This window comes from Gallus gallus, chromosome 4 (genome assembly GCF_016699485.2).
Source record: "Gallus gallus isolate bGalGal1 chromosome 4, bGalGal1.mat.broiler.GRCg7b, whole genome shotgun sequence".
Taxonomy (NCBI): Eukaryota; Metazoa; Chordata; class Aves; order Galliformes; family Phasianidae; genus Gallus; species Gallus gallus.
In genome coordinates, this window is record NC_052535.1 from 90,786,679 (window position 1) to 90,812,864 (window position 26,186).

General features: G+C 46.1%; 1 protein-coding gene across 7 annotated transcripts; it reads right to left on the bottom strand.

Annotated features, from left to right (window-relative positions):
- Positions 1-2,742: 2,742 nt before the first annotated feature.
- M1AP (meiosis 1 associated protein) lies at positions 2,743-24,442 on the bottom strand. Of its 7 annotated transcripts, XM_015301300.4 has the most exons (10): positions 23,808-23,919; positions 19,829-20,121; positions 14,583-14,765; positions 13,021-13,198; positions 8,153-8,326; positions 6,505-6,655; positions 5,279-5,420; positions 4,654-4,860; positions 3,953-4,108; positions 2,743-3,651 (listed from the first exon to the last, which is right to left on the bottom strand). In XM_015301300.4, exons 2-10 carry the CDS (start codon positions 20,105-20,107, stop codon positions 3,511-3,513), a joined length of 1,611 nt encoding a protein of 536 aa, XP_015156786.1. In that variant the 5' UTR covers positions 20,108-20,121; positions 23,808-23,919; the 3' UTR covers positions 2,743-3,510. The 7 variants fall into 7 exon arrangements, with proteins under 7 accessions (XP_015156786.1, XP_004949905.1, XP_025006211.1 ...); XM_004949848.5 differs by lacking the exon at positions 23,808-23,919 and adding an exon at positions 24,084-24,442 and having other exon boundaries at positions 2,743-4,108; XM_025150443.3 differs by lacking the exon at positions 23,808-23,919 and adding an exon at positions 23,965-24,442 and having other exon boundaries at positions 2,743-4,108.
- Positions 24,443-26,186: the final 1,744 nt, after the last annotated feature.

Here is a 26,186-nt window from a genome sequence, read left to right on the forward strand (position 1 = left end):
CAGAGAGCCACAAGTTGGTGGCAAGGTGTGCAGGGCTGTGTTCACATTCCCAAACTGGTGAGATGGAAGTGAGCAGTGGGCTCTGACCGGGTATGTGATGTCTGGGTTGAAGGAGGAGCTTCTGTAACAGCACAGCAGTAACTCGAACCTATTTGTTGCTGTTGTCCTGTGCTGCATCCTCTTCCCTGCTGGGGTTTTGCTGCAGGAAACTGGAGAAAGCCTCTGAGGTGTTTTGGGATCCTGAGAGAGGCTGATACAGTTCCTGCCCAGGACAGGTGTGTGGCTGCTCCCTATGCACAGCTGTGGGGTGACCCCATGCAGGTGCTTCAAGTCCCAGGAGTTCTCTTCTCAGGGAAAAGCTCTGGGTATTGCATGGGGGGGGGGGGGAGGGGGGGCACCTGCCCATAATCCTTCCTCGTGACTCCAGCATAAGGCTCTAAAACTTGAATGATGAAGTGCAGCCTCCAAGGAACTGAGCTCTGGGCTCCACCTTACACACTGTGGTGGGAACTTGCACATCTGCATCACTGCAGTTGCTGTGTCTGAGGATTTGAGTGTGTCTGACCCAGCTTTCACTATAAAGAATGGCAGTGAAGAAGGAAAGTGCTCCAATGTCTGTGCTAGAACCGGTGCTCTCCCTGTAGCCCTGCACTCCTCCTGGGTAGGATGGGATACTTGCTCTTCTTGCTTCAACAGTGACATACTCTCTGTTAACAGGCCCAAAACTAAGAGGTAAGCACACAAGGCAATGTTTGTCTTTTGCATTTTTGTCCTGCTTTCTTCACAGGCACTGCCACATGTCAGCAGTGCATGCAGCAGAGAGCTCTTGCTGATCTGGAGAGCAATCCTTTTTCTGGCTCAGCGTTGTAGGCCAGGCTTGCCATCTCCCTCAGGCTGCTGCTCTGTGCTCCAACTTTTCTCCTTTCTGGAAGCAGTTTATGCTGCCTTAGATGCTTTGAGAAAGCATAAGAAATAAGGCAAATACAGAATGAGCTTTTGGCTGATCATAGCCTTCCTGTAGCCAAATGTGCAATGAATTCTAGGAGCAGATGACCTTGCTGAATTTTTTTCTGGATTCAGTTTATTTGGTCTGCCTTCTTTTGTTTCCTGTTGCCTTGCTTCCACTGCCTCCTTAGAACTAATTTCCATGTGTTGAACAGTGAAGCAGCTGGATGAAGCTTACAGATAGCCCTGGCATGTCACAGTAATTGTGCCATGACTGAACGCAGTCTGCATACTTGGGGAACAGCATCCTGGCATCTCCTGCCCTGTCTGGGTGCTAGGAGCCAGACTGCGTAGTGCATAGAATGTCATTTGGATATCAGGCTTCCCTGTATGTGGACAGCCTATGAGCCTTCCTGTTCTCCTTTGCTAAAAGCCCAAACTCCAGCTGAGCAATGTTACTGAGTACGCAGGTCTAAGCAGCTGTGGCTGAGATGAAGCAGCAGTCTTGGTCTCTGTAGGCCAGTTGGCAATTTTTATCAGGAGAAAAATACTTGGGAACTGCCAAAGCCCAGCCATATTCTGCCCCTTTGTACCACCTTTTTCTGTTTCTTGTTCGAGAAAACATGTCCCCTTATAATCACTTCCTCCTCCCATATGGGGTCCTAGCATGGTGCAGGTGTGAGACAGCTGCTCTGCCAGGTTTTTTTCCCATACTGGCATTAGGAAGAGTACTCAAGAGCACTCTGGCTGTAGGGTTATTGCCGTGCTTCACACCACAGTGACCAGGTGGAAGGCTCTTCAGAAGGAATGCCCAAACACTCCCAGTTTTGTGATTTCTTTGCCCTTATAGTCCCTTTTCCCTCTTTGGGAGTTTCCCCTTTATCAGCCTCCTTTCATTCACAGTAAACCACCAGCTGCTGTTTACCATTTCCTACTGATAGAATTGCCAAAGTAATTTCTATATGGGTCATGAGATCAGATACGGATGGAGGGGATTATTTTATCTGCCTGACTTTTCTTACTGTCTGGCTAGCATGCTGGAGGTGAAACCATTTATGTGTGCATTAATGCCATTTGTTTCTGTCCACTTCTCAGTTCCCCACCCTCTGAGCTCATTTGTTAGAGACTGGTGAGGACTGGCCATCCACATGCATGCACACCCCAGGAAATGAGCCTCCCTGTGCTGCAAGGGGTGTCTACCCTTTCCTCCAGGTACCTGCCCTGAGCAGCTGCCTGTATTCTGCCACCTGCCCAGGCATGGGGGGGCTGCCAGGGCATGGGAAGCTCAGATGCATGCAGCAGAAATCAGCAGCAAACGCACACAGTAAGATGGGGAGTGGTGTGCCCAGGCTTTGTATGCACCTGAGTCAGCCTGTGTGCAGTTGTTCATGGCACAGCTCCCACACGGACACAGAAAGCAGCGCCTGGTTCATCTCAGCCTCAGCAGCACTGTGTGATGCCTTTCTCTGGCCTCAGCACTTGGAAGAGTTTCTGTTGCCTTCATCTGAGACTCTACAGCACAGATTCAAGTATCAGATGAGACCACCACTATCAGAGGTAAACAGGGTCTTGCCACCTTGCACATCTCATGAATGGGTAGAAAATAGGTAGCAATCAGAGCCTGCTGGTGAGCTGTGATCCTGGAGCAAAAAGCTGGCTCTGTCCTCCCATTGCAGTTCTCCAGGAAGCATGATGCTGCATTGTGCCCTTGGTCAACAGCAGCTGTTTCTCAGGAAATAGAGGTCAGTGCTAGGATTGCCACACACTGTAAGCATTTCTAGACCACAGGCAGTAAGGTAACATTTAGCAAGAGGACTTTATTTTGAAACAGAATGTTAGAACAAACTATGTGGAACACAAATCCCTGTTTGTGCGCAGTTTCCGGGAAGCCCAGTGATCTGCCCCACATTGGTTAAGTTGCACTGTCCTTAGCTCCCAGTCTGGCAGGGGCAGGCTGTGCTGAGATCCAGCTGCAGCGGGTTACTGCATTGTGCAGAAGTCAGCCAGGACACTGCTGCTAGCCTGGCACTTGCTGCAAATGCATCCATGAGCTTGGGAGTTGGACAGGGAGACCACTATGGAAGTTGACAAATCAGTATTGTAATGGATAATGCTGCTCTGGGGGACAGCGTTCTCCAAAAGCCCTGTTTTATGCTTATTCAGAACACTCTGTTAAACCTTCCGCAGGATGAGGGTGGCTTGACGTTGCTGTATAGCCCAACTTCCCCACCACACTACCTTGCAGTTTTTCTGCACTCACTGACAGCAATCTGTGGTTTGTGGGCTGCACTAGTCTGTTCTAAAGAATGTAATTTGAGGCATGTTGGTGATGTGTGCTGAAATATCAGGTGTTGTAGGGGACAGCTGAACAGCAAGAGGCCAAGAAACTCTAGCGAAGCAAGCTTCCTGCCAACTGATTTAGTGACAAACAAAACCATGAAACAAGGAGCAACAAACAACGGGAAGCACCCATCTGACCTCAGCTAGGCTCAGTGTCTTGCCTGTCTGCTTCTGGCTCAGAAGCCAAGCCATTAAATGCATGAGAGCAGGTGCCATGGGGTGTCTTCAATGCAGGATCTTGTCATCCTCTGTGGGGAGGAAGGAGTGTGCGCAGGAGTCTCTCCTCACCCCTGCTGGTCTGAACAGTTGGGCAGGAGAAGGAGCCATCAGAAGGGGTGCCACTGTGGCTTTGGCTCTGCTCTGATGCTGCAATGCAGGGATGAAATATTAATGTACTTTGTGGAAGGAGGGATTAGCTTGTCCAACGCTTCACTGCATGCTGCCTCATTGTGTTTGCATGGGTCAGATGTTCAGCGCCAATCTCCTCAACAGCGCAAGCTATACTCACCTCTCTGCTTCTACAGCTGTAAGTGAATGCTGCCCCTGTCATATGCTGGCCCCCCTGTCCCATCAGGGTATCAGGGAACTGCCCTCTTCCCTTCTGCAGGAAGCAGATCAGGAGGACAAGATAGTGTCTATCTATGTTGGTCAAAGACGAGGGTCGTACCTGCTTTGGCTGATGCCGCTCTGCTCGCTGGTCCCTGGGCTGGGGCTGCTGCCTGTGCAGTGGTCTGTACAACATACTTTTCAGGTATTTATAGAGGTTGCTTTTCAGGTATAAGGGATTATAAGTAACTTCCACTTCTAAGCTATTCAGGGCACTCTGCTCGGACAGAAAAAAGAACCTGGTGGCAATTAGATGTGACAAGTGGAGGACTTATTTTTATTATCATTATTATTAGTGGCTGTCTTTTTTTTTCTTTTCTGAGGGAGCATATTTTGCAGGGATGGCTTTGTTCTTTGGAGGAAGACTGTAGGATAAATGTCTGCTGAGAAGAATTTTTGAGTGCTGCATCATATTCCAGCTTTCACTGGACATTTTCACAGCTGTTCCCTCCTCTGTTCACCTGCTAAGACTTATAGTGAGAGCCCTGCCCTTCCTGACATCACCTGAAGCAGAGCCAGAAAACTCAGAACATGTGGATACACAACAGGAATTGCAGAAGTCTGAATCTATCAGAAGAAACAGAGATACCTTCTGTGCTGATTTATCTTATGTACAAAGAACATACTGTAGTAAGAGAGATAAATACATCTACAGTACCATCTGCATGTTCTGTGCATGGAGGCTGACTGTTAGCCCGATCCCCTGCTTGTATAGCTGGCATTCCTGCCACAGATTTTTGTGTAGGGTCATCAACGACTTACCTCTATAGGGCTCTGTACTCTCTCAGGATGTTCAGCAAGGAGGGCTGGGAAGTCTGATGGCATCAAGAGCTCTCTGACAGCTACTGGTTTGACAAGCAGAGTGGCAGAGTCAGAAGGGACAATGATGTAGTAGGAATGCACCACAACGTTCCAGCTTGGACAAGTGTTCTGTGGCTCATGTTTGGCCAAAAGCATCCACTTCCTTTTCTAAACAGCAAAAGCCGAAACCAACATGTAAAATGGGTAAGCTTCCTTCAGCACATTTGCTCTGAGATCACTAGTATGCATGGTGGCTGAGGACAACCCAACTTTCTCAAATAAATGCACATCCCAAAGCTTTGGCTAACTATTTTCACAGATAAAAATACTTGCCTAACTCCAACCCTAATTTTGCACTTTCTAGCCCCATTTCTGATAGGCTACAATGCCTGTTTGATGTCTTGTAGCTTCTTTCCCATAGTCGTGCTGACTGGAAGGACTTACAAGCCCAACCCTGGCATGTGAGATGAAGCCGTATATTTTGAAAGATATTTCTGGTACAGGCTTCACAGACCTTACTGGATATACCCCAACAATTCCTTTCTGTGGCAGTCCCTCCCTATGAGACCATGATTTTTACACTCACCAAAAGACTGTGACATAGAGCATGGAAGCTGTGCTGGTTTAGCTCCAGTTCATCCCAGTCTAGCTGCCAGCAGCTTGTGGGCTTGATGATGAAAGGCAGACCATACAGTACAGATTCACAGACCCCTTCAGACTTCAGAGCTCTAGAAACAAACAGCTTGTGTTAAGCACAGCCAGAGTAAAACCGCCAAGAAGACTCTGCATGGGGAAGACGAGCTCAAGCAGCTATGGTTGTATCAGCTGCAATACCACTACAAACAGTATTTGTAGCTATAGTGAAGTCCAACTGAAGTAGAGAAAAGTCCAGTTGCAGTGGAAAGCGCTGCCAGGCCTTTGCTGCTGATCAACACTGAATTTGGCACCCTCCAGCATGCTGCCAGATTCCATTTCTTTTGTCAAGAGTATGCCATGGAGCATATTCAATCTTCATGCATTTTGAATACAAAACAGACTAGTAATTAAGCCTTTTGGGCAATAGATCACCCGGCAGTTACATCTCTTCCTAGGTGATTTTAGCATATTATGGTTTTCTTTCACTTCAACTGCTCCTGCACACAGCTAGCATCCCACTTTAAGGTCCCTTCCAACCCAAGCTATCCTGTGATTCTGTGAAGAATTCACACACAATTACTAAGCACTCTTCAAACACTGACAAGCTGAGAATCATTTTAAGAACAACTATACAGGAAGAAGTTCAGAAATCGCACAACGTTTTTACTAAGAACAAATCTTCCTGTTCTCTGTGGCCTACCAGCAGGGCCTGCTGATGGGAAAGAAAACAAATTCTTATCTGAAGTCGTGCAGCACTGTGAAGCTTTCACTGCTTTTTTGCCTAGTAGTCAAGTAAAGAGATCAAGCTCTAGCAGCCAGTTAATTGCTGCAGCCTGATTTAGGTAGTGAAAGAACAGTAATATTGTAAATGGAATAATGGCCACAACCTCTAGGGCTTCACACTGGAAGGAATCAACTGTTGCATGAATAAAATCAATGCTTTTAAACTCAAAAAGTGCTAGCATTATGGTAACATCTTTTTAGACTTTGCAGACCTGTCAGCGTGTATGGGATGTACTAATCCATAGAGGTATACCAGGTGGGAATTTTGCTTGCTCTTTGAGTCCCGGGCACTTTATGTTGATATTACTGATTCCTAGTTGAAATTGTACAGAAAGCTTGAACGCTATTATACCAGCCTTCCAGTTACCGAGCAAAAGATGTAACGGCACTTACTTTACAACCTGGAGTTTATACAGCATTGTAGCTGGCCAGGCTGTCATCTGGCAGGGTGAATTCAAATCAGCTGTTCTCAGGGTGCCATCAGTTGTCCCAGAAAGCAGGTTTGGGTCAAGCAGTCTTTCTTGCAAATCACACTTCAGACACACTGGGAGAGGGAGGTGGGTTTAGATTGCTGGAAACAGCAATGTGTAGCACATGGCATGCTCAAGGCACTTACAAGCAATAAGTTAACATTATCTAGCAACTGTAACTATGTAGTGAATAATAAAATCACAGAAAATCCCCATCTGGAAGCAACCCACAAGGACTTCTACTCCAAGCTCCGCTCAGGACTACCTAAAAGCCGTGTCTCCCTCTCTGGAAGAATAATGATAAAGCCTGTGAAACAAGGCAACAAGTTTTGCTACCAGGTAAGCTACCACATAACTGGTACACTGATGAACCAACAAGTGCTCGGCAACCAGGCAGGCAAGCTCCAACCCTGCAGATGAGTGGCCAGCTGAAGAGGGAGTAGAAATCACCGTGGGTTCAGGGCTTCAGTGCTTCCTGTCCATCTCCAGCTGAGTTTGTGGAGAAATACACCACACTGAAGATACCAACTCTAGTGTAACAGGATGTACAGCTGCACACGATTTCTCTGGCCTTCTAAAGACTTCAGTGTGGGAAGGTGAAAAAAGCCTGCTGTAATTTGGTTTGTCTCACTAGCTATAGTAATTCTGCACATCAAATGTGAAATTAAATGTTATGATCAAGAAAAATTCACCTCTGAGAAACAAAAGCATAATAATCTGTGCCAGCCTGGAGGCCAGCATAGTGGCTACCGCACAAATAAAGTCCCACTAAGCCTTCTGATCTGCTTGCTCAGTATGTATCTATCTGCAAGAGCACCAGCACCGCTCTGTGCTTCGCTTCCAGACCAGAGCCAGCTTGCCGACCATTAGCAGAAAACAAGTGTGCTTCTGCTGCCATGGCAATGAGAGGCAACACATCAGAGACAGTGGAGCAGCATGGAAGGGGCTGCTGGAAGAGCATGTGCAGATTGCTGTGGCAGCACAATGGTAACAACACAGCCAACAAATACTTACAGGAAGCATCTATGCTGTTGCTGTTGGTGTTTTCATTTATTACTTGCCCAAGTGTTAAGAACCGGTTAGGAATTTGGACTTAAAGGGGAAAACACACACATAGAAAAAAACCAAAACAAAACAAAAACAAAAAAACACCTAAACACCAATGGATAAAAATATGTGCCAAGCCCCTTTTAAAAACAGCCTTTATTTAAGTGCTCTGGCACAGACCTCTATCAAGCACAAGGAACATAATTTTAGAGTTATAAAGCTTAGACAGTAGGTCTCTGGCACTCAGGCCCCTTTGACCCAGTGGCTGTAAAGTCACACGCTCTTCAAAGCACATTTTTGCTGCAGAGTGGAAGTGATCTGTAGCATCAACAGTCATGGGACACACCAACCCAGACACGCTCTAAGCAGGTGGCTAAAAGCCTGAGACAACAGAAACTCTGGAGAGCTTTCAGAGTCACCCCAAGTCTAAAAATGAAGAGGAACATGTCCAGGACAGGCCTGGGTAATCTTTAAGGTTGTGGGAGTCAGGAGCTCTCTGTGGAGAGGGAGAGAAAATGAAATACTTAGGGTTGGCTTGGGTGCCGTGCCACAGCTGAGGCCTCCAGATGGAAGAAGGAGATGCAGATGTTCCCTCTCCGAGCCACAATCATGAAGCCATGTTTTAAACAGCATCTCCAAGCTGATGACATTATCCTCTATGGTTTGCAGATCAATGTCCATTCCAAGGATTGCAATATCTGCAGGGGAAAATGGTGAAAATGCACACAGACATATTTTCAGGCATAACATTCTTCTGCATTTTGCACCACACCATAACCCCATTAGCTCTTCAATGCCTTCAAAAAGGAGATGCTTGAAAAGAATCACAGCACAGCATTGTGACACCTGCCCTCTTAGAAGAGCTTTGCTATAAGCTGAAGGTTTGTATAAGAAATCAGAGAGACTGCAAAACAGAAATGCTACTGTAATTGGGAATTTTGTAGAGTGATATACTACTCCGCATAAAGAAGATGAATGTTACTTTGCAATGCAGACACAACTAAGTTGCTAAACACCATCAATACTAGGAGCAGCCAGTCACAGAACAGAAGCAAAACTTGACCTGGAACCGACAAGACAGAGAGGACATGGTTCAGAACGTTACTGCTGAAGTGCTGCTTGGTAACAGCAATCACAAAGCAGAAGATGCTTGCAGATAAAAACACAGTCCAATCTATCCATCATTGTTACACTTCATTTTGAAGAGAAATGTATAACACTATGAGAATTCTTCAAAAGAAATTAAAAGAAGGAGTTAAAAACACTTGCGGGGGTGTAGCAAATATTTCAGCCACCACTTTAAGGTGCAAGAATGTATATGCATTCTACATTTATCTATCTATTTATACATTCTACATGTATCTATCAACTACATTTAGAAATGGGCAAATGCAGATTGGAGGGCAGTGTCAAGAAGGCTATAAACAAAATCAATCCCTTTCAAGAAAGAAAGAAACAAACAACAAAAAAAACCTGATAACAATCCCAAATAATAACCCAAAGTTGTGTCAAAGAAGCTGTCATAAAGTCTGGCAGATTCAATTAATTTTAAAAAGATAAAAGGTAAAGTTGGAAAAAGTGGGAAAAAATAGAGGCTGATAATCAACTTGCAGAATGCGTATGATGTATATGTAATACAGCCTTTGTAAACACAGCAGAAACAGTCTGGTAGCATTAATGATGCATAAAACTAAGATGTGAAAAAAGTATTCCAAGACAAGGAGTGAGTAGCAGGAAAAGCCCCCTTTTGAAAATGTTTATCAGTTCAGCTGATGATTAAAATACAGCACTACATTCATGTGCAGTGAGAAGTCTTTTCCTTATGCATTTGTATTTACAGGTTGCAAACATAACACTGTGCATCCTCTCCTGCATTAAAAAAACGAGATGGACATTCATTAATCTCCCCTATATAATGAATAATATAAAATCCAATAAGGGGCTAAAATAATGACTGTAAAGTAATTCTTCAACTGTGTGCAAATTGCGACTTGTAGTGCGGCCATCAGAGCATGACGGCTTGCTCAGTGCTTCCCCTTGCAGCCCTGAGGAAGGCACTGGATTCATGCAGGCTGTACTTCTGCAGCCCACCTACTATGGGAGGTGCCTCACACTGTCTTTGGTGCTGAGAGCTTTTCCTTCTCAAGTCCCAGTCTGACTGCCCTGTGCTGCAACGACTTCTGTAGCAGCTCTTGCACATATATGTAGCTTAAGAATGTTACCATGCCTTGTCCCAGTCTTCTCAATGCTTGTGGAAATTTGAGTTCCTCCCTGGAGCAGGGCTGGAGGACACCCCAGGGGGAAGGAAATTCCTCATTTTTCTCTGGAGACAGCTCTTCATGAGCAGTTGTTATGTCTGTCAGTCTCTGGCCCTGATGGTAGGATTTGTGTTCTGTTTTCCCTGCAGAGTGCACTGACACAGAACACACACTTGGAGAGATTGCTGGTTGTGCTTCAGCTGTGAAGAACTCCCCAGTTTTCTTAGGCTTAGCTGTCTGCACATGGTATCAGCAGTACGGAAGACAAAGCACCAGGAAATGTATGTCATTCAATTTGACAAGAGGAATTACCTGTGTTTTGAATGACAGTGTTTTGGGGCTGGTAAATACTTTAGTTCTTTACTCAGTAAATACATATATATATATTACATTTCTCTAACAGATATGTAGCCACTTACAGATCTTAAGTTAGCACAATAGATGGCAATTGTAAAAATAACTTCAATGGATCCACTGGTGTCTGCAGGAAGATTGGGTTGGGATGCTGACACCTATGTGTGATGGCTGCAGAAGTCCTTGAACACTATGTACGCGGTGCCATTTATTGGTCAGCTGTCTGCAGAGAGCATATAGAAAAAGGTTCCCTGGGGCTTGCAGAAGATGGACTGCGTTCATAAAAAATGCATCAGTGCTTTAGCTTCAGTGCTTATTTTTTGTTTTCCCAAAAGACAGACAGAGCCAGCATCTATGTGACATAAATATTAACTGCCATTTGCAAATGGTTTGGAAATATCCAGATGCTTTAAGTGTTCATAATGGGGTAGAGGAAAGAAAGACGCAGTGATAATTCCCATGTTATCCATTAGAGTTCACTGCATCCCACTGATTACTCTACTCCCACACGCTACTCCCGTTGCAAAAGCCTTATGTATTGGTCTCTTTATGGGATTTATTATCTTTGTTCCGGTCTGCAGTTTGCCAAACCCTAATATTCTATCACTGAAGAAACACCATAGGTTTAGTCTCTGTCCCACAGAAGATCTGCTATGCTGTTTTGAAAACCCAATTCTCACTTCTTGTCACATGGTCTTCGGGTAGAATTTCTATGTTCTGTATCTCCATTTCTTTTTTCACTCCAGATATTGAACAAAAACACTACACAACTTCGCTGCCAGAAACAACAGTGGGAGTTTGCATGTTCTAAAGCAGCCCTGTGGTCCAGAGGCAAACAGCATCTCATTTTGTGGTGTTTCATTTTTCAAGGTCTCTCTGCACGGTCCTGTGCAGCATCAGCACATTGCAAAGCCATGACAATAATGCTCCTCACCTAAGAAGTCAGCATCTGCAGCCACCTGAAATGATCCCTTCTGTCCATACAGACTAGAGCAGTGTTTGCAAAGAACACCTCAGCCTCAGAGCTGTGGGCAACAGTTCCTTCCAGAAACATTTTGAAACTCACAGTTCTGGTACGCCTGGGGCTCAGACATACTGAATTAATTCTAAAGCCATGTCAGAGTGACAGAACCTTGATCCTCTTCCTTGTGACCCAGAGGTGGTGGTGCTGGTCAGGTAAAACAGACCCACCCTTCTGGTAGCAGTGAGGAGAGCTCTCTCCAAAGCCTCTGGTCCAAGCAGGCAGCCTAGAATAAGCAGCTCCGTCCCTCTGATGGAGTCACTCCTTTCCAGACAGAAAGATTTCAGCAGGTAGGAAAAAGGCTGCTGTACGTCTCAGAACTTGGTTATAAAGCTCAGTACTGGATTAAGTCTAGACAGCAGGTTAGTGGGAGGCAGAGGTGGCACAGAGCAATCATTGCCTGTGGCAAAATGCATCTGGTATGTGCTATGAGGAGGGAAAAGCAGCACAAGCTCCTGCTATTCAGGAGTTACTTCATCAGCCTTGAGAAAGAGCCGAAGTAACTGAAGAGATTTGAAAGTTAGATAAAAAGCAATATAGAAAATAAAACTGTGGCACTGTATGCACTGTACAGGCTTCTGCCAGTTAACTGCTGCAGTACAGGACTTCTGGGTAACACCTCATTGATTTATGGAGACACTGTTCAGCATCATTTGCTATGTAACAAAAGACTCATAACAGCAGCTAATAGTAATTTCTTGTTTTGAATTTCTCATTACTATAGCTTAAATTCTTTCTGCTGAAAACTCTCAGATTAGTGGAAGCATCCTATAAAGACATGGCCAGGAAAAGCAGCATGCAGGACCTGAGGTGTACTATGTCTTTCACTAATGAAGGATGGGGTTATGTATGCAGTGGGCAGGACCAAAAGGAATCTGTGGTCTACCTAAAACATACCCAACCCCTATTCTACCAAGGGACCAGAAATTTACCACTGCAACCTGGAAAGGAACAGCTAGAGGCAGTTAAGGCAACAACATGCAATGCTGCCTATCACTCCATAAAAAAGTACCACCATTGCTGGTAACTGGCCTTACTCTAACTCTGCAAGGCATCAGGCCTCAGGTTTATTGAGCTTGTTATCAACCGCTGTGAGAACCCGGTGTGTGAATCAAGGCTTGTTGGTCTGGACTTCAAGTGTGAATTAGCAGCAATGGCCTTAAAATAGAGACCTGGACTGAAAAACAGAAGCTGCCTGGCTATAAGGAATTCATCAATGAGTGCTTTTACTGTTCACTCAAGAAGTATAACCTTAAGAGCCTGGGAAAAGCTGCCCTAAGCATAGGAAAAAAAAAAAAAAAAAAAAAAAGCAGCAGCTAAGCAAGAATAACAGCAACAAAAATAGCTAATCAACAGTACATTGCTTGATGTGGTTTGAAAATGTAACTCCTCCATGCATATTGGATATATAGTCTGGGGGCAAAAACTGAAGGTTAATGCTCAGCAGTATGAGTGTCTCAGTGTGTGCTGTTCTTACAAACTCTGCACTTACTCTCTAATTCCTCAGTAAAGCCCTACTGCACAGGAAGTCAATTTTTAGTAAAACCAAGAGAAGAGGTGCATGAAATCTACGTGCTAAGTCTGCCCAAATGCGATAAGGCACCCAGAGAAGTGCTGTGGTACAAGCTTATTGTTGCTCTCCAGTCTTAGCAGTTCCCACCTAGGTGAGTGACACTAAATGGCACAAAGGAAAATGGTAGGTATTGGACAAAGGCGAGAAGCAGTGCTGTCCAAAGCCATGACTTTTGCAAGCACTCACCACTGCTGCTAGGTTCTTCTGCTGGTATGCACTGCTCCACATCCTCAGGCTCCAAAAAGTCTCTCTTCAAAACCTCAATGACTTGTATTCTTCTCAGACTCACAAGGTCTACATCTTTTAACTTCCTTTCCAACTGCTTAACAATTTCTTTACCTGATTGGCTCGTCAAAATTGTGATCTGAAACACAAATTACAGTGCAACTGCCTCTGACCCTAATCCTCTGTCGATAAGCAATGATGTTGGGCTGCCTTCTGTTTGAATAAGGTGCCAATACAAAGGAAGAAGTATATAATCTACTTAAAAAAAAAAAAAAAGACCTAAACGCATAGTTTTTTTAGCCTTAGCTCTTTTGTAAGCTGCATGTTAGGGCAGTGAGACAATGTATGCATAGGAGAGCTTCTCCCTAGGCTATTCTGAGGGAAAGCACAACTTCCCATTACAGCACCAATTCATATTTAAAGTAGATTAAATCTGGATGTCTCACTTAAAGGCTGAATAGGAATTACTAAAATATATATACATGTGTATATCATCAATGCTAAAACATGTTTCCATAACAAAGAATATCTTCTCTATCCAAATGGATCTCTGATGTTCGGCTCTGAAGAACTGAAAGAGAAGAAAGATTATGGTCTCCTTTTAGGATATACTGAAAATGGTTAACAGGGACTGTTCTTGAAGTGAGGAGAAGCTGAACAGTCTATGAGAGACTATTGTCTTCTGCTGAGCTATAGACAAAGCATTTGTTACAATGATACACCTCTATTTAATTAAAACCATGGGTGCATTTCATCTATAGACTATCACATCCCCTTTACCCTTTTTACAACCTGAGACATGTAAGCAAAGGCCAGGCAGAGACCAGGAGAAATATGTCCCACAAAAAAGGCTGTGCAAGCTACTGTGACTTCTCTTCACATTACTACACTTCCTCAAAATAATTTCTTAATACCATTATACTTCCCAACCTGACAGAAACAAACAAACAAACAAACAAAAACCTGGGAACTTGAAAATTACTTTTCATCCTAATACAGACATACAGACTGCCCACATTTCCTGACCCCATCACTGCAGCTTCACTGGTGCTCCTGGTTTTGTCTTTCTGAAGTCAGTCCCACTTCTTCCATGAGACTGTTTCTGTTTACAAGCAACAAATCTAGGAGGGCACCTTTCCTACTTGGCTCCCCTAGCACCTGGACCAAAAACAACTTATTATCAACATATCACTGTGTATACACGCCTGAAAGGAGGGTGCAAAGAGGATAGAGTCAGGCTCTTGTCAGTCTGCCCAGTGCCAGGACAAGAGGAAGCGGATGCAAACTGGAATACAAGAAGTTTCATCTGAACATCAGTAAGCACTTCTTTACTGTGCAGGTGATGGAGCATTGGCACCATGTTCCCAGTGGGGCTGTAAAGCCTCCCTCTGGACATGGGTCCTAGGTATCCCTGCTCCAGCACAGGAGATGGACTAGACAACCTCCAGAGGTGCCTTTCAACCTCAACCATTCTGTGATAGGCTGAAAGGAAAATCACCACCATTTTCCCAATGTTATCTTACCTCAACAGAGCTATTTGCTGAGCCTCCTGCTGCTGTGTGTCTGCTGTATTGTTTGAACTGCTGCAATCCATCCTGCACAGCCTGTACCACTCCATTTCCCCCCTGTGGGAAGCAGCCCTCTCTTGATAGTGAGCGGAGCTCTGAAATACAGGCTTGAACTCGTGCAAAGTTCTCCTTCAAGTGCTGCAAAACAAAACTCAATGAAATCGAAAGACTGGAAATGTCAAAGTTATCATATGAACTATTTTTCCATAACGTGCAAAGAAGCTTTTGCATTACCAGCAATGAGATAAGACTAGGGCCAGGAGTTTTGTACTTCTACATGGCTTTGTAAAGCCATGAACAGTGATGTGAATCTAAACTAGCTGACTGCAGCAGCAGTTTTCAGCTGTCTACCTGTTGCCCACTGCTAGCCAAAACGCAGGAATTCTGCACATCCCTCTCCTCTGACTCTGGATAATACAGAGGCAGAAGTTGCAACATAAGCATGATGGATGTGAGCACAGAAACACCTGGGTAGTGTGGTAACCCCTGACAATGACAATATGTCATCAGTGCCATATCCATAGTCCTTCACTTATCAGACTTTGGCCCTTTGGGACCTGCACGCAAGATGCTTGGAGTCAGACTGCATCAACATGCTTGGAAAGTGGTTCCATGCACCCTTGGGTAACAAGTCCAGAGCTGACACCAATGGGAATAGCCTCAAACGTGTCCTTTATTGTTCCTACTATATCGTTCTATACAGCAGCTGTGTGAGGGGAAAGAACTGCAGAAAGTGATGGGGCGTTTCCACAGGACTTCTCTTGGGAATGCATGAGTGGGCAGTTGACGTCATCCGGTAAGACATGTTTTAAGCTTTCCTAACTCTGTAGTTGCACATGCACCACAATAATGATTCCCAAAAGAGCAAATCATAGAACCATAGAATGGTTTGGGTTGGAAGGAACCTTTTAGATCATCTAGTTCCAACTGCCCTGCTATTGGCAGGGACACCTCCTCTACACCAGGCTGCTCACAGCCCCATGCAGCCTGGCCTTGAACACCTCCAGGGAATGGGCATCCACAACCTTCCATCAGATGCTGGTGGAAGGTCTGTGGACCGTCCTGCTTCAAAAAAAAGCCACCAGAGCAAATGTTAGAAAACAAAATATATCCCAGAGTTGTCATTTGTGAATGTTTAATTCCTTCAAGCAATAGCTGCTGCTGTACAATGGCTGCCCAGAGTCAGCTGGTTTCATGATGAGAAGATGAACATTATAAATGCACAGATTATTAACCCCATGTGCACTACTACGCTTCGTGTCATTCTTTTACTGGAGAATACTAGGCCATATTCCTTCTGCCTGACTTAAACTACCTATAGGCCAAGGCTGCCAAACCCTTACGTCACATATCACAGTAAAGAATGATAATGAAAAACTGTTTGTAGCAATATAAGGCACTGCTGCTAGAAGTCACAGTCATTCAACAGCTCCTGAGCATTATGGCTTACAGCATGGCCTCTCAAGGTTAGTTATGCATTAGGTAGGCAGAGGTGTGTGATTGTAGGCAGCTCAGAGGGTTCTGCAAACAAGGTGGAGCAAACAGCTGGGGCAGCCCAAACCTCTCCTTGGAAAGGTGATGAGCAGGTTTAAAGTAAGTCACCACACTTTGTACTGGCTGCACCCTAAATGCAGTAAACGCCTGGACCATTATCTCAGCTCTTCTGTGGGCTGGTAACCGTGGGTACATGCACAGAACAGAAAGAGCCACAACGCTCTTCACAGTGCTGTAACAAAATTCCCTGAAGTTCAGATGCTGGCCCTGAGACCCTGGGAGGTAGCTGTAGCTCACAGAGGTGTAGAGAAGCTGTCTCAGCTCAAGTGTTGCTCCTGACTGTGTCAGAGCACGGCTCAGCTGCTGAGCAGCCGAAGTCCAGGTAACCACCTGTCCCTGAGAACTGGCACCAGCAGAGCTGCATTTTTTCTGCATCTGCACAGTACTTCAAACGTGAACTTGGGCAGATGTAAGCAAGCTGCAATTTCAACACTGGAACATGCCTTGGACACAAGTTAAGCTTGCAAACACCAATTGGGATGGCTAACTCCATTCTAACTACACCCGTCTTTCAGTCAACTGACACTCAGCTCCGTGCCAAAGGCTCTGAGATGTGTCTTGCTATATGGCATTGCCTCTTCGTTACACAACTCCAAGAACTCATAACTGCACACTGTGCACTGCACACTGCACATTTTCATCTGCAACATTATGCTACTTCCAGAGAAGAAGTACCAAAACCAGAGAACAAAGCTGGCTGCAAGCCAGGGGAAGCACTGTGCTCACTTCCTCCCATCTCCCTTCACATGTTATACTCTCACTCACTTCACTTTCTTAATTTGACAGTCCTTGTAGTAGATGTCTTTCTCCTTTGTTTCTTTTTCAGTACTTTTCTCAGTGATGCTCTGGGAGTTGTGGGGGATGGTCTGCTGCCCACCTTCTGGAAAAACTGTAGGAATAGCACCCATCAGATGAGGTGCTCCAAGTCCTTACTCACTTGCGCATTTAAAATTTCTGTCCCTTCAGTGATCACTTCCCCACATGTCAACATCTGTTGTCCTCCATGGTTATTTACTTTATTCCTGGTCTCTCTCTCTTTGGCGTTACCTCTCTCTTCCCAGGGGACTTAAGCAAGTTCGGCTTCTAGGGGTGAACAGTAGGAACACATACCTTAAATGTGCACCCAGGTAAGACCAAGAAAAGGGCAACCATGTATGACACTTCCTTATGTACTCTCTCAGCCTCTATTTTCAGCTCTGGAGGTTTCCTGACCTCATAAGATTTTCCTAATAAGTAACCTTCAGCATAGCTCTATCTGGGTTTCCCATTGAGAACAATCAAGCTGTTCTCTAGCTAGACCAGAAAATTATGTGATAAACAGTATGTGTTGTTGGCACAAAGTAGCAAATTTGCGAGTACAGAAAAAGCAATGAAGCCTCAGTATTTCTAGATGAGGGTGAAATGGAACAGGTATTTAGCAGACAGATATAAATCTGCTCCTGTTATCAGAAGCTGCAGAGGAACAGATATCATTATTAACAAAATTAGATCCATCAAAAATAGCCATCCTACTGCACCTTACTGTCCTAAATACAAAAAAGACAGGGACTTACTGGAGAGAGTGCAGCAGAAGGCCATAAAGATGATAAAGGGCCTGGAGAATCTCCCCTACGAGGAAAGGCTGAACGAGCTGGATCTGTTCAGCCTTGAGAAAAGAAGACTCAGAGGTGATCTTATTAATGTCTATATATCTTAAGTGTGGGAGTCAAAAGGACATGGCCAACCTCTTTTCAGCAGTCTGTGGGGTCAGGACAAGGGGAAACAGCCATAAACTGGAGCATAGGAAGTTCTGCACCAATATGCAAAGGAACTTCTTCCCAGTGAGGGTGAAGGAGCAATGGTACAGGCTGCCCAGGAAGGTTGTGGATTCTCCTTCTCTGAAGATACTCCAGACCCAAGAGATGGCTCAGTAGGCAGAACTAAGCAAAGCTGGGGAGAAGAGTGTAGGATTTCCTCCTGGAGTCATAGAGTCCATTCCTGGAGTCATGGAGTCCCACACCTACCAATGGGTGTGTAGTAGCTCAGGTCTTTGGGCAAGAACTGCCTGCACCGAAGTGCAAACTTTGCCAGCTTGGAAAAAATCTCAGAGAAACAGAATGTTATGGCAAAAGAGTTGATGGTGTTACCAACCAAGCAAGAAGACGAGGTATTTTTAGCTCTCCATACAGCATTGCTGAGGTTGGTACCGAAATGTAGCATCCAACCTCAGTGACCACATTCTGAATCAACTCTGAAGAAGTCAGAAGAGTGAATACAGATAAGGCCTTGGGAGTTAAGGGACTGTAAAAATGCATCACACTTATATTTTGCTCTCTTTCATCTACCAGTTAGAAGATTACAGGGGAAACTGATTATATTTGAGGAAGAAAGAATATGGTATAAGCAGGTTCTTCAATATAGCCAAAAGAGGAAATACATGAACAAACTCCCGGAATCAAAAGCCATAAATGCAAATTAGTCGCCAGGTGCAAGTTTCACAGTGACAATGATTAACTAATGAGAGAAATTATTGACAGAAGTAGTTCATTCTCCATCTTGTAATCTGCATCAACAATGTGAACGTAGGTATAGAGTTCACCTTCAGCAAGTTTATTGGAGGCACAAAGCTGGGGGAAGTGGCCAGCACACCAGAAGGCCATGCTGATATTCAGTGAGACCTGGGCAGGCTGAGAGTTGGGTGGAGAGGAACTTGATGGGGTTCAACATGGGCAGTGCAGGGCCCTGCACCTGGAGAGGAACAGCCACAGTGACAGTGCAGGTTGGGACAGGGCTGCTGGAGAGTAACTCTGTGGAGAAAAACCTGAGGGTCTTGATGGCCAATGGCTGACCATGAGCTAGCAGGGTGGCCTGGTGGCCCAGAAGGCCCGGGGTTCCCTGCGGTGCAGGCACAGAGTATGGCCAGCAGGGCAGCGAGGTGCTCGGCCTCTCTGCTCTGCCATGGGGAGCCCACATCTGGAGCACTGCGCCCACTGCGGGGCTCCCCAATTCAGGGCAGACTGGGAGCTGCTGGGAGAGCCCCGTGGAGCTGCTGGGGGCCTGGAGCACCTCCTGATGGGGAAAGGCTGAGAGCCCCGGGGCGGTGCATCTGGAGGAGAGAAGGCTGAGGGGATCTGAGCAGTGCTGGTGCGGATCTGCAGGGCAGGGGGATGGGGCTGGGCTCTGCTTGGTGGTGCCCAGTGCCAGCACAGGGGCAGCGGGCACAGCCTGCAGCCCGGGGAGCTCTGACCGGCTGTGAGGGGACACAGACCTGGCACAGAGCTGCCCGGAGGGATTGGGGAGCTTTCCTGTGCAACTGCTGTAGGGAACTGCTTCGGTGGGGTGGGTGGACTAGGGAAGCTCCAGAGGACCCTTCAAGCCCCTACAGTTCTGTGACCCCATGATTCTTGGCGAAGTACAGCAGTATAGAAGGGAACATTACAAAAACTCATTTATGCACAAGGGCAACTTCACAGATCAAAAACATGAGACTGCTCCTTACAAACATCATTCTTTCAGAAAATTAACCTCTCCCATTAAATCTATGAAGCTTTGCTCTTTGAGAATGATTAACTATTTAGATATAAATGAGCGGTAAATCAGAACTTTCTTTTCTGAACTGTATTGCATTCATGTTTGTGAGATCCCAAGAGACATAATGTCACACATACCACAAAGGGAAGCAAACACTCCTGCTGGTTCTGTACCAGGTAGAGGCTCAGCAAGGGAATGCGGGAGGGACCTGTCAGACTGCATGCCAAACACAGAGAGTTTTCCAGAGCTTCAGAAAGTACAGAGCAAGTGTTGGCCCAGGAAGGTGATGTGACATCCACAATGAGAATCCGCGATGGCTGCTGGCAGCGTGCTTTAGTAGGTGGAAATGTTCTCCGTGTTTCTGAGAGTAATTTTCTGGAATTCATGTCTTCTGTACATTGGTAGCGGATATGCATTTACCCATCTGCACCTGAGCAAGAAAAAGCAAAAAGCAATAGCAAAGAGTGAGACTCTTCCCCTTCACCAGAAAGTAACCTGAGACCACAGCAGACAACAGTGAATTAGACTTCTGTATCTTTTGTCAAAGTATTTGTCCATAATATAAGGTAAACCCACACAAAGAAAAAGGAAAATGCATAAAGTGAGAAATCAAAAGGGTTCAACTAAAAAATAAAAAAGCATAGAAAATATACTCATGCAGATGTAATTGAAGCAGTCAAAAATGTTGCTAGCAGAGTCACCCCTGGCCCATGGGTGAGCTGCGTGACACCATCCCCCTGCACGGCTCGGGTTCATGGCAGGAAATCTCCAGGACAGCAGTGATCTCCAGTAGCTGCTGAGTAAAATTCTGAACTTACCGCTCCTGTTTCTGCAACATCCATATAATTGCCCATACATTTGCAAGATGAACTAGAATAAATTCCTTTTTCTCATGGCTGTGCAACGCCCCAGAAGGTTCTCCAAATCTTGGAACTGCCCCTCAGTGTACATGGCAAGGCTCTGGTCAGAACCCAGGGCTGTGTGCATGGCTTTCAAGTGGCGTGCTGTATTCAGCTACAACACGCAGTTCTTCTCTGTTTGCCAAGGAGAAAAGCTACCATATCTCTGACTGATCCCAGCATTTCACAGTAAGAACTTCTGCAGGCCTTGAAAACAGCAAGAAATGCATTTCCAACTGACGGAAGTATCATGAGAACAAGAGCTGTATCTCTGGGATGCTTGTCAGTGATGGCAAAACAGAGAGACCACCAATTCAATTTCAAAACTGATGCTAACAATTCAGAACTAGTGGAAATGTTTTCTCTATTGTGTACAAATGTGCACATCTTGCCGTGACTGGTAACCTGACACAAGGTACTGGAAAGTAAAAAGCTGTCAGATACCACTTCAATCACTGTCTCTCCTGGAGCCGTGCAATATGCTGTAGAGTTTATTAAATTACTTCACTAATTCTGGGAAAATATTTGCCTGTCTGTATTTTTTTCTGTGAAGATTTGTATCTCTGCAAGCAACCAGTGCCTCCTCAAACAATGAAACAAAGCTCACCCCACAGTCAGAAATATACAGAAGTTGGCTCTTTGGTTTGTCTTTGTTTCAGATGGAGAACTGAGCCTTGATACTGAAAAAATACTCTGTTTTCCTGATTTGGAATGAATTCTCTCATTCTTGACAACTTCACAGGACTGTGCTTGTTTTAATCTGCTTTAGTGAAATGGATCCCTCAGCAGCAGTGGTCTTCATCGGCTGAAGGAACTTCATTTCTTCGTAACTGCGACATCTCAATCCCTGCTCAGCAATGCTCATGTGATGTACGTGCAGTTCTCTGCACAGTATTTGACATGCAGTGCGAGCTGCCCATCTCTCACAGCCCGCACTGCTCTGCTGGGCTGTGGTGGGGCTGGGGAATGGAAGAACTCTGCACGACAGTCTGTAGTTGCTATGGCAAAACAACATCATTTAAATAGCAAGTGAATGGACAGGGAGCCTCGCTGAAGGCACTGCGCTGTAATTCAGTGTGCGTGAGTGACAACTGCTGCTTCGAGCATCTGCTATGACATTAACTTACTGCTCAATAAAAAAGAACTAATTAACTGTCACGGCTAATTGCTAAGGGTAATGTATGCTTTGCTCAACTCAGGAAGACACACGTTTTTCAGGGGCAGGAAGAAAATCATGCCATATTGGGTGAGTTGTGAATACTGACAACATTCTGTCACTGCATATTATCCAATGTGCTATATTTGCTTCACTTATGCAAAACCATCCAATCAGATCTAGGTCTAAAAGGGTGTGACTGAGAGGGAACACCCAAGGTTACAGAACATCAACAGGATAAACCTCAGTCTTCTTTCTAAGGTATAAGCAAGTAAAACTTGGATCTGACTGTATTCTAAGTGGGAAAAAAAAACCTCACAAAAATGTGAATGAGTTTAAGTGAATAATGGCATAAAGGGTAATGAAGCCTGAAGGACTCACTCTGACAGCAGCTTGTTTACAGGGAAGCAGACAGTGAAACCAAGAAAACCTCACAACGCAATACTAATGAATACGAAGTGTAGGCAAGGCCAGGCATATAGAGTGGTGAACAGAAGGCACCAACAAACAGTGACAGTCAACAGGTCTAAGGAACATAAAAACAACTTCTTTAAGCTGCAACAGAATAAAAGCTGCTTCTTAAACACAGAGAACAAAAGACAAACTGGAAGTAGTACAAATCTGGTATTAATTTATAAGCATAATATTTGATTTAACCAAGAAGAAAAAGCGTTCAATAAATATTTTGATGTGCATTTAGAAAAAATGCCCTGATGACTAATAAGTTATCTTTCTGCCATTTGTGGCTACAGAGGACACTGAGTGAAGCTGCAGTTTATCTACCACGTCTGGACAGGAAGACACTTAGTACAGCTCTAATTGATCTTAGTGGTCTTTTCCAACCTTAACGATTCTATGACTCTACTTAAAAAGGTCAGAATGAACAGAAGAACGAAAACAAAATGTAAAAAAAGTTAGCAAATAATCAAGCTGCTGAAATGAGTCAAGATCCTATGTGTCAAAAGACACTGTATGCTTTTTTCTATACATCAGTGCTAACAGCCAGTTAACATAAATAAGAGGCTTTAGGCTACTGTTTTATTGGCACAAAATCACCAACTCCTATTAAGAACACTCTCTCTCCTAGTGTTAAAATCACTTATTATCACCCATACAGATTTTTTTTTCCTTACAAGAAAAGGAAGTACGATGTGACAGCTCAGAAAATGATACCAACTCTAAATCACTAAAAAGGATGCAGCAAATGACAGTAAACACTGATCAGCCTGGGGACAGACAGGCACCAGCTGCCCCTCCACAACCACTGGCTGGCTCCCAGACCATCAGCAGTGCCCTGAGCACAGCACTGAGCGACGTGCTGGGACTCTCACAATTGAAACTTTTTAGATATTGCAATGTCTTTTTAATGAGACTATATCATAGACTCATAGAATGGCCTGGGTTGAAAAGGACCACAATGCTCATCTTCTTACAACCCTCTGCTATGTGCAAGGTCACCAAGAGACACATAGGGACACACAGATCGCCATAGAGACCCATAGATTCCCCACAGGGACCCATAGGGACACAAAGAATCATAGAATGGCCTGGGTTGAAGAGGACCACAATGCTCATCCAGTTCCAACCCCCTGCTATGTGCAGGGTCACCAACCACCAGCCCAGGCTGCCCAGAGCCACATCCAGCCTGGCCTTGAATGCCTGCAGGGATGGGGCATCCACACCTCCAAGGGCAACCTGTTCAGTGTGTCACCACCCTCTGGGTGAAAAACTTCCTCCTCATATCCAACCTAAACCTCCCCTGTCTCAGTTTAAAACCATTCCCCCTTGTCCTATCCAGATGTCCGGCGCTGTGGCTGTCCCGTGCCTGGAGGTACCTCGGCCGGGCGCGGGGCCCTGTGCTGGTGGGGTCAGCAGGCCGCGGCGGGGCTGTGCGGGCTGTGGTGGCTGTGGGGGCCCGCCGTGTGCACAGGGACGTGCAGTAGCGGCAGCGTTGGGTCCTGCACAGAGGGTGCGGTCTGTGGCAGCAATGTGAGGGGCTGAGCCGGGTCAGCACGCCGGGCCTGGGGCACCGGGAGCCCCGCAGGGAGCTGCGGAGGATACCTGCACCGCTGTCCTGCGAGCACAGAGGGCGGCTTCAGCGCTCATTGCCCCCGGAGCAGCGCCGCCGGTCTGGGCCAGAGCGCACACTGCGCTCACAGCGCCCGCTACGCTCACTACGCACACAGCGCCCGATACGTTCACAGCGCCCGGTACGCACCCTGCGCTTACTGCGCACACGGCGTTCACTGCGCACACTGCGCCGACTGCGTACAGCTGCGCACAGTGCGTGCGAGCAGAGAGCCGTGAGACCGAGCGGCGAAAAGGGCCGAGCGTCACCTGTGCGTCACAGAGCGGCTTTTCCGTCCGTGCCCTTCCCCCGTTAGGAAATGGACGTTGAATGGAAAATACACGCTTTGTTCAGAAGGAATTTCAGTCTAAGAACGCATGCTGGAGGCGGGGTGTGTCACACTGAAGAAGAGCTCATCGGTGACTGGAAGCTGACGCTGCAAAACGATTGAACCGCTGAATGTTTCTCAGGGAACGCCTCCCGGGGTCTCTGCGTCTGAGCTGCTGTCATTAGGCTGGATTCTATTACTCAGATTTGCGGTCCTTTTTCTTAGCGCGTCGCCGGCCACCGGGGCTCGGCAGCACCCGGCACTGCTGAACGCGGCACGCGGGGGGCGCTGCAGAGGGGCGGGGGGTGGGAGGGAGGCGCTCCGCCACCTCAGCCCGCCGCGAAGCCGCTGCTGGAGTTCGTGCCCTTCTGGTCCCGGAGTCCGGAAGGAGATGGAGCGAGACTGGGAAAAGCTGGGAAAAACCAAAGGCAATGAAATGCACGTCAGCGTTTCTGAGGAAGAACGGGTTAAAGCCTTGGATTCCTCGGCTCTGAATGAGCGGCTGAGGGGACCCGCGGCAGCAGCAGGCGAGGCTGTGTGTGGCACTGAGGGAACGACGGCGGAGACACGAAGTGGTTGAACGGAGGTCTGAAACGAGTACAGAGTATTTCCTCATGCAGGGCACGAGTTAATCTCTAGAACTCGTCGGCAGAGGGAAGCATGGAGGCCAGAAACAATAGCTTGTTCCAAAACCAATCAGACTAACTCCAGAAATCAGACACCTTCATTGCTGTTAAATGGAAAGATGCAGAAAAAACCTCTCTTTATGTTCCCAATGTGAAGATTACTGGGAGGACGACCCCGTGGAACTGCCATCTGTGTGACCTCAGCCCTCACCTTCCTGCTCGCGGCATCTCTGCCGCTGCCTGAAGCTCCACACCGGGCAGACAGGGCTCGGTCTGACCCGGCTCTGTGCGCTTCTTCCACCATGTGGTTCCTTGGACACCGGATTGCCACCCTTTGTTGCATCCAGTGAATTGTAAAGAAAACTTCCCAGGATGGCAGTATTCTGTTTTGTGCATATTGAGAATAAAAGCACAGCACAAGGGAAAAAAACCCAGCAGAAATAAAACCAATTATAAACATAATTCCCTACATGGCTGTAGAGAATGTATTTGAAGGCTTACAAGAATGGGAAGCTGAATGGATTACACTGAATGAGAAAAGGGCAATAAGGGAAAGGTGCATCAGATCCGTGTGTATTATAGAAACAAACCCCTTCCGGAGAATGGGGATAAGCATATAAGAAAATGATACAAAGAGAAGAACCCCCCCCCCCCCCCCCCCCCCCCTTTTTTTTTCCTAGCAAACACAATGAGTGTTGTTTGGGTTTGGAGAAAGGCTTTTTCTAATTAATCAGCAGAGAATATTTGTGGTGCATCAGATCTCCAAGAGATGAAAAGACACTGCCCACCTCTTTCCCCTTGTTCTATCACAACAGACCCTTCTAAAGAGTCTGTCCCCTTCTTTCCTGTAGCTCCCCTTCATATATCGACAGGCTGCTCTCAGCTCACCTCACAGCCTTCCTTTCTCCAGGCTGAACAGCCCCAGCTCTTTCAGCCTGTCCTTGTAGGAGAGGTGTTCCATCCCTTGGTTCATATTTGTGGCCATCCTCTGGCTGTGCTCCAGCAGCTCCGCGTCTCTCTTGCACTGAGGACTCCATATCTGGACACAGTACTCCAGGTGAGGCCCCACCTGCACAGAGCAGGATCACCTTCCTAGCACTGCTGGCAGTGCTTTCTTTTGATGCAACCCAGGGCACATTGCCAGTCTCACGTCCAGCTTGCCATCCACCAGTACCCCCGAGTCTTTTTGGGCAGGACTTTCATCCCCTCAGCTTGTATTGGTAATGGGGGTTGCTTTGACCCAGGTGCAAGACCTTGCACTTGGATTTGTTGAGCCTCGCTGCCGCTGTGTTTCCCATAGCGGTATTCTAGGAATGGCTTCTGTCACTGATTGCTTACTTGCTTATTTTCAGTACTGAAAGAAACCTACCGTTCTTTTTCTTCTGCTTACGTAGAACTCCCTTTGATTTTTATTTCAA

What these genes read in the sequence shown, in the direction of transcription:
- M1AP (XM_004949848.5), bottom strand. Translation starts at nt 20,107, where the DNA reads ATGCATATCCGCTACCAATGTACAGAAGACATGAATTCCAGAAAATTA. An exon ending in TATAAACTCCAGGTTGTAAA is followed by an intron (nt 5,421 to 6,504) that starts GTAAGTGCCGTT and finishes GTTTGTTTCTAG; the next exon opens with AGCTCTGAAGTCTGAAGGGG. An exon ending in GAGTACAGAGCCCTATAGAG is followed by an intron (nt 4,109 to 4,653) that starts GTAAGTCGTTGA and finishes CTGTCCGAGCAG; the next exon opens with AGTGCCCTGAATAGCTTAGA.